We start from the raw sequence: 19,745 nt of genomic DNA on the forward strand, positions 1-19,745 counted from the left end.
ACCCACTTAACCCACTTAATCCCCGTTACTTCCACAGTCCCACCCAAGTATGAGGTACCCATAACTCGCGTACTCTGGGGATTCTCTCATATCACCCTTGTATCAATGTCTGTCTTTCATCAGTGACCTGTCAGCTGCCCTTCCCTACTGAGGACAATTTTATGTTTCATCCTTGCCTTAACGGTCTACCCTCAGTCTTTAATGGACGGCTTGTAACTGCTCTCACAACTTTATCCAAATTCTAAATTCATTATTCACCTTGATGTCTTGCATACCGTGGTTCTCAAACTTGCATATAACCTGTCAATGCTGTTGTATTTCTCTCCCCAATAACGTTACTGTTCTTACTCTCGCGTCCGTGACTTGTCTACCATCTCATAACCCATCACAAACCCATCTCTACATCACCTCTCACTGATCCCACTCCTGTAGCAATGAGGTCTCTACTCTCTCCCTACAGTACATCCCTACTCTCTCCCTACAGTACATCTCTACTCTCATCATCCCATGCACTACTGACCTGTGTCATTTAGGACCTGGCCATGCAATCGTCAATCTCTCCAATACGAGATTACTTCTCCTCTGCAGCAGCTCTTCCTCCTCCTCTCTCCCAGCCACCCACCTCCCTACATCGAAGACGACCCATCCCTCTCCCTCTGTACATGACCTTTGATATAACCCTAAGCAGATAACCAGCATCCACTTCGATCCATGGAAGAGCCCCCACCTTCAACCAATAACAGATAACCTTTAACTCTGCCTCCAACCCACTCCCTCATCACTAAATCGATGGCTTGTCCGACATATACTTCAAGTTATTACACGTCCATTCCTATATGATCTCCTGCCACTGAGATGATCCGTCACTCTTCCATTCCTATGTGATGGCTTCCCGACTTCCGCACACACCCACACACACACACACATACACACAGACACACACACTTCCAGTCCCATACATCACTGTTAGACACAGACACACACACCCTCTCTCTCTTTCTCCAAACTTTATATCGACCAACTCTCTTCCTCTAGTTAGCGACTCACTCAAGACTTGGTAACCCGTCACTCTGATGCTCTCCATCTACGTCACTCTCTGTTACATTAGCTGCCTCCCTTAATTACCTGTCATTCTCCCATCCTCGCAGATCACACCTCATATCCTCTTGCTTTCTCTCGTGTGAATCCAACGAAAGTATATCTTCTAATCTCTCGCTCACTTTCCTTTGTCATTCCTAAAATGTCGCCTCTTCATATTCACGATTTCATAAATCTTAATATTGCCATACAGTCCCGTATAATCTAATCCTGTTTAATCTCCGTCCCCAGTCCTCTAACAGCGCACAAAAACTGCTTCGGTGGTGCTCCTCCCGTTCACCTCTTCATATTTTCGGATCTTTCATAGGTCGATCAATCGGTCTACCCTAATTCTTTAAGTGGCCCACATAAGACAGCCTATAGTAACCAGACCAGTTTGGATTTTCGTTCATGCACCTATAACCCTGACTTGGATCACTGTCGTACAGCGTATACTTCCAGCAATAATACTTTTCCAAGCCTAAAGAAAAAAATAGTGTCTCTTCTGGTCGGCGTGAATGTAAATGCTAGGAAAACTCGAGGTTTGCTGGAGCCTTCTTTCATCAATATTTAGCAAGATAATTTCTATGTTTTGTGTGCAGCAGCCACCAATAATAATAACCCAAGGTAAACGAGTTAAGCTAATACCTATTCTTAAACCAGTTCACACAAAACAGCTATGAATAATAAGAATATTTTCGTTTTGTTTTAAATTTAGACTGTTCTGTTCTCTCAGACTGTAACGAGTTGTGGAACGAAACAAAATTCGCCATTCTTGACTGATTATTCTCATATCTCCCTTGTCAAGTGTCTTGCGACAACCAGATCTGATATCAAACATTCTTTTTCAATTATTAACTAAATTCAGTCACTCATGGACTACGTTTTCTTCTTAAAAACATCATAGTTGTAGTAAATGATTACTTTAAATACATCAGAGTCCAATACAAGAAAATACAATGCTTTATATGCGACCGTAATTGTCTTTAAGATCCCTTTCTTGAAAGGATTCTGGAGTTATTACTCCAGGACCGCTTTCCCAGGAGCTCCCGCTGCTCCAAGCTGGGAAATGGACTCCTTCGGAGTGAGTAGATTTTGACGAGACTCTTCTCCCGATGATACGGCCTCGCCAAAGGTGACTTTTAAACTCGTGATGTAATCTTCAGCAGGTGAAGTCCAATGACACCTCCATATGTTGCCGGACTGAGGTTACATAGCGAGTGAAAAGGTCACCTCTGGAGGGGTGGTATCACTTGGAGTACAGCCTCGTCAAAGAACTAATTTCAGCGAAGTCGATCATTCCCCTCCAACTGAGAGTAGTCCATCCTTGGTGTTGCAGGAGCTCGTGGGTAACATCAGAGCCTTTTTTTTTATTAAAAATGGAGTCTTCCGAAATAACGTCAGAATTATACGACCGGTGACCTAACTAGCACACTACCCATCTTTGAATATGATAACTGCAAGTGCCACGGGTTACTCTAGGTTTTACCCTGACAGCTTCGTATGCCCTGCCCACAAAAAGCACGTTGGCCTCCCTAACTTCTACAGTTTCCTGAATGTCCAGACCCTGATAGCCATCAATGCCACCCTTTAGTCTCCCCGTCCTCCTCGATCACCTCCATTTCTAACTCTTAGATCCTCTTGCTCTTTCTCTGTTCATCCTCTTCATATGCCCCATGTATTCAGAACACCCTGGTTGGCAGTCGTATGAATGCATTTCCTTTCACTTCACTCTCTTTCTCATACACTGTTACTCCATATTCATCACAGCAAAAAAAAAAAAAAAAATCCTCTGGGATTTCATTTTCATCTACTCCTTCCTCTCTTGTGTGCTCATTCCCCAGGACTCGAATCCGTAAGACTTTGTCGAGGATCTATGCCCTCAAACACACTTGAGTCCTTACTCGATGAACTCACAACAAACTCATTCCTCAGTGCACTCTGGACTTTAGAACTCCACTTCATCCCATGGTTCCACCTGCTGCCACATCCACTCCCACGTACTTGAAGCACCCAAATAGTTTAAGGTTTTCCCTCCATACTTACACTTGAACCGTTCTCTCAACCCATCCAGTTTCATTGTGATGCATCTCGCTGCCCTAAACAGCCTCACTCTCTTTCTCTTCTTTCACAATCAATCAGTCACCTGCTTCTCGTATTCGACGTCTACCACCAGAACTATCATCTGCAAACCTGAACCGATTCACCTGTCATCGTCTCGTACCCTCAACATACTGGAAACCAGTTGAAAACTGTACTTTCGGTTCTGTTCCCCTTGCCTTTACACAAGGGAACCATCCATGCATTCTATCAGTCCCTAAGCACCATAGTTAAGGCTAAAGAAGTGTTAAATAATCCGTCCACCCAAACGACACGGTCATGCCCTTTTCTTGACAAACTCAGCTGCAGGTCCAGCCACTCCGACCGCTGTGCTACTCTTTACCTCGCACCGTGTTCTAAACCACTTTCGTTTTCAACATGTTAGCTCGTCCCAAACACACCATGTCTGACTCCATGTCACCCAACATTTAACAGCAGTCCTTTCAAAATACTCGCTGCACCTCGTTACCTTTCCCTATCCGCTCCTCACTGTCGCCCCATTTGTTCTCACACTATCACCACATTCCAAAAACTTAATGATCAAGGGACACCCCTTACGGGGCTCCTTCAGCTTCCAAGCTGTGCTGCGATCAGAGTCGTGTAATGGTGGAGTCCCTTAGAGGTATAAGCTCGACGAATGTGCTCCCCTTTCCTCAACTAACTATGGTCAAGCCTTGCCAAACGTGGCAATTTCGCGCGCGGTATAACCAATAGCAACCGAAGTCCAGTAGCAGATAAATACAATCATTAACCTCAGGTCCCTTTTTCAAAGGGTCCAAGGAGTGCACCCAAAGGAACCCTTTTCCATGATCTCCTGCAACTTTGAGATAGCGCAATAACTGGGACAGGATATACATATCACTCTCAACGTAAAGCTAGCACTATTATTAAATGTAATAATATCATAAGGGTTTTCCAAGAGATTTTACCCAATGATATGGGTGTTATTGAACATGAAATTTTGACACTAGACATTATCATGATTACGTTACTCCTTTCATGTTTATATATGCAAACTCGTGATTGTAGGTGTGAATGATGATGATATCTTTGTCCCTACAGATGTATTTCTAAACCAACAAACCATTACTTGCTAAGGCTACTACAGTTCTGATCCTCCGATCTCCTTACTGTTCAAGTTTTTAATGTCGACATACAGAGTCTTCCAAACTCTCACTTCATCAAACACTTAAAACATTCTGCCTTCCTTTCACGTAACACGTATGGCTTTTGTATTGTGACCCACTCCTCCTCTCCTTTTAAGGAGAGATAAATCTGCTATGGTGTTTATTATCTTCAAAGCGTTTGACAAGGAGTGGGACAAGTGTTTCCTTGCTAAACTTACTTCCCGTTGCTTTTCCCCCTTCTTTCTATTCTCCTGCATTTTTCCTTCCTGTCATTTCTTCTCACGATATCAATGTTGCAGCGGTTTCTTTTTCATTGTTACCAATGGTGTTCCGTAGGGTTGTGTGCCCTTCTTCTTTCCTTCACCAACCTTCCTTCAGCCTCAAACCCCCATCCATCCTTACATTGACGATTCCATCTATCGCACTTCACCTATCGTTCCAATACTCGCAATTTTTCTCACTGTAGATATTTCGTCTTGATGCGTTCACGCGCGGCATTTCTGAATGGGGAAGAAAAGGGTCAAAATCAACATCATTTCCACAATTAACTATTTTTCAAACATCACTTATTTCCTAAAACATAATTTCCAGTTACCACAATTCAAACCTGTAATATTAACACTTTAATCCCAACTACTTCTTCCACTCTGTCCTGGAGACACCACACAATGAACATCATAAATCCTTCTTCCCAAAGGACATGGGTGTTGCACAGCTGCCGATATCACTTGTCTTCTGAGTAGCCGCTTCATACCTACAAGAATCTCCTTCGCCTTAGTATCGAATGCTGCTGGCGTATCTGCTGCAGTGGTTCTTCTTTCACCTATAATTTTGCCTGAATGATGTCAAAAGCCTTCTGTTGTCTCCTCTCTTCTATATTATTTTTTTTTTTCATCCGTCATGACGTTGCTTCATTTCTTCTCTCTTGAACCTCTGCTTGCAAGACCTGGATCCATGGCATGCAACTGGCTGATTCCTCGTGACGTTTTGTGTGTGTGGGAAACAGCTACATAGAGGAAAGCCTGTAAGAAACCTTTTGTTTCCTATAAAGGTGGAAAATTCTCTTTCCCTCAATCCTTTCCTTTTAGTAAAGTCCTTCCAACTCTTCAGCTGAATCTGCTACAACTTTTTCCTGTACATACATGATGTCTACATAGCAGTCGAGCATGTCTTAACATTTATCTAGGTGGATTAGTTTCCATTAATTGTATGTCTGGTAAAATCTTAAACTAGTTAAAAAAGGGTGGTTGCTTGGTGCCTGTTGAGCCATTACAAGGTGTATAGGTTTTGCTCTTGTTAATACCTGAGGAAGGGACTTTGAGTTAGCGTTGAAGTGTAGAGCAGGTGTATGCCTTTCAGTACGACTTGAGATCTAGCCGTTGGTGGTTTGGCCAGGTGGGGTTTATTGTTGATGCAAGGAACAGGTTGTCAATCATGCTGAGGTGGGGCTCCATTAGGAATATTTTTGGTTGTGTACATGGTGAATGTACACACACACACACACACACACACACACACACAACCTAGACGTCTCTACCAACTGCATCCACTCCCCAGCCACATCCCTTCCAAACAAGACTATACTTGCAACATTTATCAAAGCATTTCACACAAATCCTCACATTCAAGGTGCTTGAAACCACCCTCCACAATAAGAACACAAAAAATATGGGAAGTCAATTTCATGGCTGGCTGCCAAGGAGGGGTCATTCACAAATGATTCACCTTTCGAGTCCCTGGGAGCAGTCATTTCCTCAACCCTGCTCAACTCTCCCAACACGACCTTCCGTCCCATGCATACCAGTATGCAAGTCCTCTCTTATGCATGTAGCCTCACAATAACATTCCTCAAAAGACAACAAACGTTACATCATACAGTTAGAATACTGACTCGTTCAATATAATGCCTGCATCCCAAGGGAAATCGACCACCACTCCCTTGACTCCAGACAGATTCGAATCCAACCCAATATGCGCCTTTCACCACCCTGACTGGTCAACCACTTCCACCCAAACACCATTCCAACCATGTTAGGTAGTACCACATATGATACACACACGACAATCATTCCCCACATCACAAACATCAGCACAAAAGACATAAACAAGAAGATATAAACAAACTAATCTCGTTCACAACACTTACCGGTACCAGATTTTAGCCTAGAAAAAGAATCCTTCGGTACACATGAACATAATCCACCCAAACCATCCTCACCTACAACTCAACTGCCTTGTCATCCACCCCGTCGAAAGCTAACACTAAGGATGAGAATCACACAAAACGGAGCTCTCAGAACAACCTAACAACCATAAACACTCAGAATATTCACACTGAAACAAAACGACTTCCAGTTTATCAGTTCTTTGCAAAAGCACTAAACATCTTCCACCGAAACGACTTCATAACCAACTCTTGGGTCGCAATAAACTTAACCTGCTTCATATATTTCATCACTTATACCAACAGTTTCCCCCCACCACCTTCCCCCCAACAAACACAACACCGACAAAACATATACATTTGTCACATATACATTTGTCATGGCATGGTAAGGAATAAACAACTGTGCCCCCCCCCCCTATTCTAGTCTTAAACCCCACTGGGCAAAATTTACACCCGTCTAAAATTATACATTCCAGACCTGTGGGTTACGCTCTCTCGTCTTTGATCTGGACACTGCCCAGCTCTCGACGACAAAGAACGACACATACATCACCCAACGTCTTGACCTGTGGTCCTGCCTTGTGGATATGGCTGGCTCCCACAACGCCACAGGAGCCACGGAGAAGAGCTCCCTGTGGAAGGAATACAAGGTAAGTTCAGTATAGATTATATAGATAGATACATTGATAAACAGATGGATAATTCGAAAGCCAAGAAGACAACCAGAGTACGAACCCTCCCCCTAACCCGAATGACCAGCTGCCCCAGCACCAGGAGACCCCTCCTCCCAAACCCATGTGCCAACCAACACCATCCTGCCCCAGTGAAACTCCTGTGCTGAGTGCAGCCTCGGCCTGTCCCTGGCCACTGTGTTAGGCTATGGGTCAAGCCCAAACACTTCTTTTTTTCTTTCTTTCATCAGTGGCTACTGATATCCTCGCTATCATCCCTCAGTCGTTGATACATTCGGTGACATTACCACACCAATCCCCGCACACCTATAAGTACATCTGCCCTCAACGTCGAACAGCCAATCAACAGAAAACACCACTCCGTTATAAGCAGCAGCATCCGTCTCGGATGATATCACCTCCAGTGCACATCCCTCCCTTTTGAGAAGGTTTACTCAAGAGCTGTGGATATCCCACGACCTTCCGGACACAAAACACTCAAAAAAACCCATCCAAACACGCACAATCCCAGTACAAAACACATAGCAACATCTGAACAAACAAACGCTGCCACTCCAAAGCCCATCAACAAACTAAACATCGTACAATTCAAGCTTTATAGCATCAAAAACAAACACGTGTAAATACTCAACCTACTTCGGAAACAAAACATACACACGCACCCAGATCCTCCATTTATCACTTCAGTAACTACACACCCTTAAGACAAGATAGAAGACAAGGAGAACTCATTATACACACCACAACATCCCGTTCACAAACACCGTACCAACTGCAAAACACAACACGAACAACGACACATGTCTTGAAGTACAACCCATGAAAATAGCACTGGAAAACAGCACAACATAATCAACGCCATATACTACCCTAGATACTACCCCAACTACAGAAACCGAAAGTGAAACCGCTCATAAACCAACTGCATCCTTGAAAGCTTCAACTTACACCGCCAAACACATTTCCAGCCCACAATCTCCAACAACCAACCCCAGCAGGTATTCCCTTTTGCACCCCAACACTGTACACAAGGACCATTTGGAGCACGTTGCCATGAACTCCCCTCTGACCACTAATCCATTCTAATAACGCTGGTTTAAGTACTTAAACGCAATTTCTCCCCATGACTCCTTCTAGGACTGATTTTCCTGCGCCTAATATCCAAACAGTTCAACCCAATAGTAACATTAACATGAACAGCACAACCATGTCCTCCACTCTCTTAAAATCCCATGTAATCAACATTATAAAGTCTGTTTCCCGAAAGGTGAGTGTTGCTTTGTGGTCGTAATTATTTTTTCGTGAACAGTATATCACATTTACACTGGTTTTATTCGCCCAAGTGTGGAATACCGCTCATACAGCTGGTGTAATACCAAGATCTTCCACGCTGTCCCAGCCTTATGACTTTAGATTTGCTTGGGTTGAATTTCAACCATGTATCAGATCTGCCAACTTTATGGAATCTGGGTATGTCCCATTATATGCTGATGCAATCCACGCTTTTCACTTCCGCATTGCGTTTGCAATAGATCAGGAACAAGTAAAGGTCCCAGAACAGAACCTGTGGCACTCCGCTGATCTCTGCCCATTTGGAGACATTGAGTTAATCAGTCCATTATTCCTGCACCACTCTTTTACCATGAAAATATTTCTGAAAACCTTTTCTAAGTTTCTTACCTAATTTCTTGTCTTTTGGTTCCTCTGTTCTTACATTTCACGGAAGACATGTTCACTGTCCACATCAGCAATTTGTAATAAACTTTACACTTGTCATCAGTTCGCCGCTCATTCTTCTCTTTCAAGGCCTCCATCCTTTTCCTGAAACTTAGCTCTCTTAATTCCGGAATCAACTTTGTCCTACTCCTTGTTGACGTGCACTGACCAAACCGAGAAGCTTATGTAAGGTAAGAATGATTTGCTAAATATTTCCTTATCCAATTACTTCGAAAGCTGTTGTTGTTTCCCTGTCGACAGTTTGTCTAGTTAACTGTTCTCATAAATCTGGTAACACGGTAAGGACGAAGTCAACACCCGTCTCTCTCACAAACAGAATCCTCAAGTTTTCATACTAGATGACCATCATATTAAGGCTTCTTTCATTTTGTCTCATCTTCATTACTTACATCTGTTCGGGTTGAATTTCACTGACCATGTTTCAGACACGTTGGAGTGGATTATAAAATCATGGCTTCTAAGCCAAGCCACCTGTAAGGTGAGGCACTTCTTGATCTTCGCTTCATTCATGACTGTTGCATTATCTGCAGACATATCCGAGTCCATGCTCTCATGCAAATTATTTACATTGGTCAAGAAGAGTAAAGCTCCCAGATCAGAACACTGGCACTCGATTGGTCACTTACAACCATTTGGAAAACGCTCCGCTAACGTGTGTCTTCCGTTCCCTTCCAAAGAGATGAATCTTCTATCCATCAGTTTCCCACTTATTCCTCCTTGTGATCCAGCTTCTTAATCGGCCTCCCATGCGATGGTGTCAGATGTTTTATGTGCGTATTAACGGAACCCGCCTGCTTGAGGTTACACGAGTACAGCGTCGCTTTAGCGAGGGTTTATCATCGCCGAATGACTTGAGAAAAATCTCAAGGAACTTAACACTTCAAAGGAGTCCATCTGTCTCTGCCACCAGACAGGACCACAACACTTACAGTGTGGTGATACGTGGGGAAGGCGCAGCCGTATCTTGGGTATGTGGGGTCATATGACGAGTTGGTGTTTGTAACATTGGAGTGGTGTCCAGGGCAGGGACGAGTAAAAGGATAACTCATATATACCAGTGGAGTGTAGTTGCAACTGGGTGTGAGGTGATGCCTACTGGTACGTCGGAAGGGAAGTGATTTTGAAGTGTATAGGTTTTATCTTGTCTGTTGAGAAGGATGGTCTGAGTACAGGTCTTTTACGTGTGAAGCACGGGTAATCTTTGTGTTACTACCTTGGGTTTGGTGATTGGTTATCTGGTTTGGATGAAAAGGGTCTACTGCTGTTGCAAAGCGTACCGAGTCGAGATGTATTATTAGTGGCTTTTTCACTGTGCAGGTGTTGAATGTTTATAACTGGTCCGCCGTCGGTGATTGTTCACCATGTGCTTTGTTTGGCATTGTTTGCAGCTCTTATCCTTGCCTTTGGCAGGATGGGTGACCAAGCAAATGAGGTGCAGTTTAAACTGGAATGGAAAAAACTATTTTTAGGGGATACTAAGACATTCTTTCCCTTGTCAAAATCTTGTACCTGATAGTGTTCAGTGTTTCGTTTGTTTATGGCCATGTGGCACCGTTTTTAATGTGAGGAGTGACTTTCCTATACCATACATGATGCCTAATGAGCTCTGTTGAGTGGGTGTGGCTGTGAAGTCATTTGCAACGACAACCTTCACTCCGACCTCTACGGTACGTGGTGGGAGGTCATGTGAGAAGAGGTTTAAAAGAGGGTAGGAAGTAGAACCGCTACTTGGATGAATCCATTTCAAAGCTTAAGAATTTGGGAGGTAAAGCCTTTGTGAATGTCTTCAGCATAGAAGCCTGATAGAAAGTTGACTAAAATGACATTGTTGTGTAATATGGTGTCAAGATCTTTTTTGTAAGGTTGTGTCCGGGGGAAGTGATGAATGCTTAATTAACTTTTGCCACAAAAACTATAAAGGCAGTCGTGATTGGTTGAAGCCATGTGTTAAGCCCATGAGCAGTGTACTAGTAAAGTGAAATGCTTGGGTCTAAAGACGTATACTTGCTTCTGGTGTGGATTAGTTTTTCCAGGACCTCGGAAGTCAACATCATTAATGATAAAACTTAAAATGTTAAGAGGCCTGGGAGGGTTTCATGGGCACCATTCTGGCAAGTTTCCAGTTGCTGAGGGCTTCGTTGTGTAGCCAGGAGCAGTTCAAGATATATGACTACTTGGACTGGACCTGGGCTGAAGTATTTTGTATGGAAACTTGCACTCCAGCAGTGGGTGTAAAGGATGAATGAATGGAAGTTTTAGGTGGTTGTGTAGTTCCTAAAGGTTGTTCTATTCAAAGGGTATGGTTTTGTGGCTAATTTCTGAAAAACACTTCAAGACTATATTAGTGTGCTCTTTGAGAGCAGTGTGTTCTCAGTTAGAAATGCATCCTGTTGTGGGGAGAGGGTAGTGGTAAGGAATGTGAATATTCATTATTGTTTATCTTGAATTGGTTAATCGGTTTTGTGGTCGTTAGTGTCCGGAAAAATGTACCAGTTTACTCTTTGTTTAGCAGTTATCAGGTTTGTGACACTACTGTTTGGTCTGAATCTGCTCTAAAGTCCCAGCTGATGGCAAGTGGTTTTGTCTGACCATGTCTTTTTGTTTTATGAGGTCTACAACTTGTTGGGTGGTTTGGCTTATAAATCTTTCTGTCTTTGTGATATGTACTTTTTGTTGATTTAGTTGGTGAGTTAATGAAGTTTTAGAGGGCATGATATGGGGAGTGAGAAGTTTCTTCATGAGACTGTCCTTCCTTTTTCATCCATTGGTGATACATCAGTGAACTCTCTCACAGTGTACCTAAATGAAGTAGGAATCCAGTAACCTTGTGTGTGCCCAAATACTATCTTTATGAGTTACAGTGACAGTTTTATACTTGTGTTGCCATTGTCCATGTACCTTGTTTTTACTGTTGTGTATATATACACACAAACACCACCCAAGTCATGCACCCATTATTGACCAAACCCTGAGCCGAGGAAGAACAGGCAGGTTGACTTCCATGGCCAGGATTCAAGCCTGAGCAGGCCTGTGCATGGATAGTGGTCAGTGATACTACCCATACTGTGAGTGTGTGACAATTAGGGTGTTACAAATCAATGGTGAAAAATGAAAGTTTAAATATTGTTCTTCCACTTTGTTGCCCATGTTCAAAACCTATATGTGAATAAGATTCAGCCTGCATAGTTCATACCTAGGGGTCCCGCAAGTTAACTCCTTTCTTCTACATGGCCACAATCCAGTTGTGCAAGTATGTTCAAAAAGACTTCATTGTTTGAAACACCTAATTTCTGTTTTCTTGTATATCTCTGGAACATGCCTATGCTTGCTAGTGCCTAGCTTAGCCAAAAAGAGAAAAAAAAGCTAATACTATATATTTCATGAATGTCATACTATTGTGGTAAACTTCCTTTGCATATATGCAAGATATTTTTACGATATTTCCTAACAAGTAATCTAACGAACAAAGGTAGTTTAGGTTTTCTCTTATGTTTCAAGGTCATGCGTACCTATGTTGGAAAGTAATTCATGTTATAGATACACCTTAGGTAGGTAACTAATGTTTTGTCTAATATTACTGGATGCCTGAACTGTTAGGGAATGCACACCATTATTGACTTGTGGGCCTAATGGATTCATTTGGTGCCAAATGTTTGAAACTCTAGGGGCAGCATTTCTGTAAATTGCTCACTTATTGTGATCAGGGGTTCATCTCTGTTTATAACTCATTTGCATTATATATCTGCAACTTCAGCACAGCAGTCATTGTTGTAAGGTGCTACTTGGTTCGTATTACATACACTTCTTCCTCACTCCAACCCACCCACTTGCCATTCACCCTTATGATGATGTAACTGAGTTACCAAACTCACTCCAGAAACTTCACACCTCTCCAGTTCTCTGCCTTGTAAAGTTTAAAAAGCTTCATTCCTTGTGCATAGTGGGTCCCTCTCCCATTTCCACATCCACAAAATGATTGTGAAAATCTTCCAGCCAGCATGGCTTCACTGTTAGGCCAGAAGGCTTAAATATTTGTCTGCATATTTCCTTTACAGCATGAAAATTATTATTAATGGTACTGAGGCTTTTTAAACCCTGCACATAAATTTTAGTATACATCATGCTTCAATTTCATTTAATTCTGGAGTTATTATATTAAATCAAATATGTTGAACCTTAAACCTGCATATATTGAATTTTCACCACAAAATTAAAGGAAGAAATGATTCTCAACAAGAATTTAGAGTGGAACTTAAGTGCATGTCACAAAAATTTATTTTAGAATGATCATCTTTTCCTCTTCTTTATGATTTAACAATGTGCCTCATAATGGACACAAATTCTTACCCAAAATTGTGACTGGGAAGGGAAAGATTGAACGAATGGCTATCACAGTGTCTGGTAAAGGTGAAGAAAAGCTCTCTTTAATCCTAAAGGTCATAGCCAAAGATTAGCCTGCAAATACCATGTAAATTACCCAAGTTCATGATGGCTGATGTTTTCAGAGCTTATACAGGACATTTAGTAGACCCAACCAACTTATATACAAAAATTCTAGAATTGCTGGGACTTCACTTTAATGACCTAACCACAGCAATAGAAGCAAACAGATTATCATGAATTCCTTCAGCTCATTCTTTGCTTTCTGGACGAAGGTGGCATAGCAAATGTTAAGATTCAAGCCCCATGAGCCCTTTGTAATGCATCTTTCAACACCAATTTAAGCTAATGCCCGATCTTCAAAAGTATTACGAGCATCTCCCTCTTCATTTCTCCTGTACACTATAGTATGCCATAAACATTTTCCCAAATGCAAAAGAGGCTCCAAGGAATGATCTTCGAGTTACTTCAAGCATTAGAAATATTTGAAAAAGAAGAGAAGGCTGTTGTCAAAGCTGCTCAAACTATAATGAAGAGACATGGGGTATTTTTTGGAACCAATGATCGGATTGGCATTCTTTGATTCCCAGGGCTTTTGTTGAAGTGAAGTATGTGGTGGCAATTTGAAAGAACCACCATCACATGAGTTGAAGCGTGTGGAAGGAAACTAGTTCACTTCCAAAAGATATTACTTACCAGCAGTTTCACCTCAAACACAAAAATTTTTGTTCCCACCAAATTGGAAGATCTATCATACCATGAAGGGATGAAGAGAGTGTCAGCATTATCAGTGATTTGCAGAGCATGATTTGCTCTGGTCAAGAAGTTTGAAGACTCCCTCACAAAAGGATAAAAGACAAAAGCAATTCCTTCTGAAAGTAATTGCTAACTCAACAAACGAATTGGACTTCATAAAGTGAAAGATGGATATATGGTGGGAATCAGTGACGATAATTAAAAATTTTCTAATTTTCTGTGTTGTGTACTATATGTGCATTTCTTCCTAATTGCAGATAGTGGTTCACAATATTGTATTCAATAAAGTATCCATTTTGTTAACATGAAGCTCCCTCACTTTTCCTGAAAAATGCCCACAGTTTGTGTCAATAAATCATGCAAATTTGCGGGACCCCTAAATATTGACTGATTTCAGTGAAAGTCGCTTCAGTACTCATTTAGCAACACATGACAGCAACAATGTGGAATGTGTAAAGTTACAATTTTTGTGATATGGAACAACTTAACATATATATATGTATATATATATACAAAACTCCAGCTTAACATATATATAAAACTCCAGGACCCTTTCTCCATGGATTCCTGCAGCTTCACAGCTGTGCATCAATCAGTAGCAGGAATAGGATGGACTCTTTTGAAGCAAGAAGTTCTGTGACAAGACTTTACTCTCTTTCATCAACTGACGACGATACAGTCTCACTAAAGGTGACTTTTCACTCTAAGTGTAACCCAAAGCAGGCAGAGTCCAGTAACACCTGTAGATGTATATATACATATAATTTTTACCCCCATACATGTTCACTATTTCCCACATCAGCAAGGTAGCACTAGGAGAGACAAAGAAATAGCCTCATTTACTCATATCCACTCTCTAGCTGTCATGAACCACAGATCCTCCTTTCTACAACCAGGCCCCAAGGACATTTATGTGTGTATGTACAATGATGTTGTCAGTCCCATTGATATGTATCACAGGTGGTTGGCCATGAGCTTGCATAAAGCACACTTTAATTACTAGATAACACAAATAATCTCTTATGTTTAAGGTTTAACTCTATGTAGCTAAATAAGAGGCATGAATACATTCATATGGTGACTTTTCTAGAGCCATGGGTTAAATCTAGAATAAAGCAGATTTTACCATATTCTGATGCAGACAAGCTCTATGGAGGAGGTGAGATGAAGGAAAAAGAAAATTATGTGGTACTTAAAGGACTTTCTCCTAGACTGGATTATCAATTGCATTTGACAGAGACACATCTGGCTTTATGGGTTTAAAGTGGACATGGTCAAAAGTAAGTGCGATAGATTAAAAGTAGTCTTGGAAGTTAACTTCTTAACCAGAGAAAAAGGTATATTTGAGGTTCTGCCACAGTCACATATATTTTTTAGCTGTGTATAATATAAGCAATAAATTTAAACTACCAAGCACTTCCCCTCCAACCCCCTCCTTTACAGCCAACAAACAGGAATACTACTTTACAGTAAATGCTAATTTAGACTTAACTTACAGTAAAAACCATCAATAGGCAAACCTTTTCAATACGCAAAGTTCTGATCTCAAAAATTACTTACTGAAATGTGATCATTGGTGTAGTGGAGCCACTATAGCTCATAGTGGAGAACTTTTCATGTAATTTTTTGAGAAAAAATTCATTTTCACTTTCACAGAAAACTCCAAAGATTAAAACTGTTAATAATAATTAGTCTCTGATGGGAAAATCACTACAGTTCATAAAGCTGACAATATTAATCCCAACAGTCCATGTTCTTGTTCACATAAAAGGGTCCCACAAAAAATCCTTTTGAAACAGCTGTCACACTTCAATGCCATTTGAAAAATTTATTCAGCTACATACCCTTTTTAAGGGCCTCTTCAGCATCTTAACAACTTGTAAAATTCAAAACCTACAAACCTCTAGCATTTCCAGTCCTAAACACTTGCCTGCTCTCATATGATCTTGCTAGAAAGGAGACTGCTGTTACCATAAAGTAAGAGAATGAAATATCTGGCTGTTACTCACCAATACATTCTTTCCCATCAGATTACAAATCCACACTCCACAGCTTATGAAATCTGTTAAAAATCAACTGATCCACCTTGTTTAATTAAATAATGAACGATCTAAAATTAGTTTTGCCTTTGCCATTACTCAACAGATATCCATTCTCATCTAACTCGATTTTGTTCTCGAATATGAAACATACGAGTATTTTGTTTTCCTTTTCCTCTAAGCTTTGATATCAAGAGGAAAGTGTCAAATTTTGGGGAAAAAATGATGGAAACTATCTTTTTTATCCTAAAGATAATTCACTGGGCTATGTTTTTTACCAGGAAAGGATAAAAATGCCCCTACCCACAAAAAATCAATGACTATAAATCCTTTGCCCATGCCACTGGCCTACATGGGGTTACTCAAGCACAATAAAAGCTTTTAGACATGGCATTTTATTAACCATAAAGCTCATGTATGTATAATTTCCAAAATCTTCTAATGCAAATGCCTGATGTAGTAACTTGCCAAATCAGAAAGACTTTCCCAAAACCTAAAAAAAGAGCAGCTACACACCATATCATGTAATGGCTCCAACTGAGACAATGCGATCGTAAAATACAAAACTTCTGAATATTACCATGTTCAAAATTTGTCCAGTAAAATTATTTAAGGAGGAAATGTTCATTCTTAGCACATTCACATATCTTGCCACCGCTTAGGTAGATCAGATGCCACTTAATGTAGCATTTTCTGTATACACATTTAACTTCATCAATGTATGTCCACTGGACTTTAACTGCAAGTGGTTACACCAAAATTGAAAAATCACCTTTTCCAAGGCTATATCATCATTAGTGGATGAAAAAGAGTACAGTCTCATCGAAAAACTTTTTCACACCTACTTGGAGTTGCCCTCAGAGCTGAAGCCCCATGCTTGGTTGTATTAACTATGTCCAAATAATTGAATGTTTGCACTTTCTTCATCAACTAATCAGTTCATAATAATAACTAGCAGCTAATTTCACCTTTGCAGAGGATCAGCTCTAATACCTCACAGATCTTAAGACGGGTATTGTCAACTTTAAGTAACTGTAGCATGAGACATTTTTATGCCAAAAACAATATCAGTTATCTATTACCCTATTCTAATCATTTGAGAAGTATTAAACCTTCATAAAATTTCATACAAAATGTTCTCTCAGTTAATGATTCATGATAAATATAATTTGTAAAAAATTATTTATTATTACTTGAAAGCAAGTTTTTCTCAATTACCATTGGACTTGGGCTCAATTTCTCCAAAACTGTTTGTTGAACTCGTTTAACGTAATACACAGTATCAACTTCAAGCCTAAACAGGGATATATTATAGAGGATTAGTTTTTAGAAACAAATTTTCACAAATGTTTCATAACAAAGGATCTTTTTACCAATGATCTAAACTTAAGTACATCAATTAATTTCTATATCATATGAAAATATTAGATTAATGAGTTAAAAAGAAAAAGGAAATGCAGCAAAATCTCACTTATTTTGCACATCAGTATAAAACAAACTGGGATATTTTTCAAAATGGTTGCACAAAAATAGTCATCTTCACTTTTTAATCGTGAAAAGAAGAAAAATATAAAACAAATAATAGAATGATCAGACTAGCTAAGCCTGTGCAACCTTCAAACTTGAGCATGAAGCCACAGACTTTGTACTTTGCAATGATCAGACACTTGCACTGTTGATGTAAATTTCATGTTACCAGCTATGCATGCAGCCTCAACCTATGATAAGTCTTGTAAAAGGAAACAAAACAAGGCTTAGATTAATAGCTTGAAACAGTGAATATGATTGAAAAAAAAAAAAGCCACCAAAATAATTAGTTACTGGTGGAGTATACCAGTAGTGCAATGAAAATCATATTCTTGTGACTAATCTTAATCCATAATCTCTTGGAGTTGTCTGAATCTGTTAAAAGTGCTCATAAAAGAACTAAGCTTTCCTCATTAAATTCATCCCTGTCTTCTGTATTCCCACTTGTTAAACATATACTAAAGTTATATCTACTTTCCATGAACACTGCACCCACAGTGAGGAAAGTGCATCCCAATCCACATTAGTTCTGACTGATAAAATCCACTGTTATACATTTCATCAGGGGATCCTACCTTTACCTGTAGTCTCCCTACCCATCAAATAGAATACTCAGTATCTTCCCTTATTCTATTGCACTTTCATTTCTTCCCTTATTCTATTTCACTTTCATAGTCCATTCTTGATTGGAATTCAATCCAGTACCAAATATATACTTGAATATACACATCCTGATCACATCACTGATTGCACAACATACTCTTTATAACCAATACATCATCTTTTCTCTCATTTTTCATTCACTGCACTCCATGTGAGTGGAATTCTCTACCCACATGATTTTACTGCTCCATGAAACACTCCTTTTTTCAAATAAACTAAACATGTCCACAATTTGTGCAGTTATCACGTGCAAGTTAACTTGTATAAAGGACACATCACAAATTAAATCACTGTGTAGAGTATTATCTACCATATGCATCTCTTATTGTTGCTTCCAAAACAAACTTGGGTGTTACCCTTCAACTAACAAGCCATATGTGTGAATGCTACTATATAATCAAGACTTGCACCTTCCAACTGCAATACTTACCATACCAAAAATTCAGCAACTCCCATACAATCATTTTACCATACACTTGACTGCTGATATGAATTAACCAACCCAAAAACTTGGCTGTTACCATTATGATACCAACAAAATCATTAAACCATAAATTCTCTATGCCATATAATTCCCCATTCCCAAACACACACACACACACACACACACACACACACACTAAAAAAGAGCTATCACCAACATTCACAAGTATACATTAGCTGGCAAGCTTATCCTACCAAGTAAAAAATTTAATTACTACACTACAGAAGATTCACATCTGGGCTCACTTAGACATATTTGCCTACTGCCATACAACTATCAAATGCAAGACTTACATACCATTATACACTCGTAAAGCCAGGCCATTAGTTGAAGCTAAACTACACAAAGCTGAGCTACTGCTACAAATTCACTGCACAAGGAATCTGATTGCTACCATAAACTCATCAAACCTTGGCTGCAACCAAGCAATAAAAAAAATCACACACCTGACTGATACTTCCTGGATTAAAAGTATCAATTTACTGAGATATAATTGCAGTTCATTTATACAAACAATGCAAGTACAAGACACCTGCTTGTTTCTATGCCTTCCAAGCAATACACTTAGTTATTACCTTACACCACCAAGCCACATATCTATCTGGTACCAAAGATACAATAAGGTTGTTTTTATACACTTCTCAAGACACGCCAACTCGCCTCTCGCTGACAATTTTCAAGAGCTACACAATAACCTGCTTTCACACACTAGCCAAGCATGACAGGCAACTGCTAATATATCATCAGGCATAAATTTGGCTGCTATACCAAACCACATACTATTTTCCAAGTCCAAAAACCAGGCAAGTTCTGCATAATTATAATAACACTTGCTTACCATATATGCACCAAGCTACACACTTAGTTGCTAGTCTCTCATCACACGATATCATCTGTCACAAACCAACCAAGCCATATTATCAACTATTATCATTTGTACATAAGCCACAAATTTACTTATTACCATAATTATCAAGGAAGTTACTTTACCAGAAT

At 40.1% G+C, this 19,745-nt stretch overlaps 1 protein-coding gene across 2 annotated transcripts in view; it reads left to right on the top strand.

The window, feature by feature from the left end:
• LOC139760261 (uncharacterized) overlaps positions 1 to 19,745 on the top strand; it is a 79,509-nt gene that overhangs the window by 13,998 nt on the left and 45,766 nt on the right. The window contains exons 3-4 of one of the 2 annotated variants that reach the window (XR_011715284.1): positions 6,948 to 7,121; positions 14,584 to 16,111. Coding sequence is in view for 1 of the 2 variants with exons in the window: in XM_071683199.1 (XP_071539300.1) it covers positions 6,948 to 7,121 (174 nt within the window). In the remaining variant the exon portion in view is untranslated. Of the gene's footprint in view, positions 1 to 6,947; positions 7,122 to 14,583; positions 16,112 to 19,745 lie in introns of those variants that run through there. The other variant, XM_071683199.1, reaches the window with a different exon arrangement.

Source organism: Panulirus ornatus, chromosome 36 (genome assembly GCF_036320965.1).
Source record: "Panulirus ornatus isolate Po-2019 chromosome 36, ASM3632096v1, whole genome shotgun sequence".
Classification (NCBI taxonomy): Eukaryota; Metazoa; Arthropoda; class Malacostraca; order Decapoda; family Palinuridae; genus Panulirus; species Panulirus ornatus.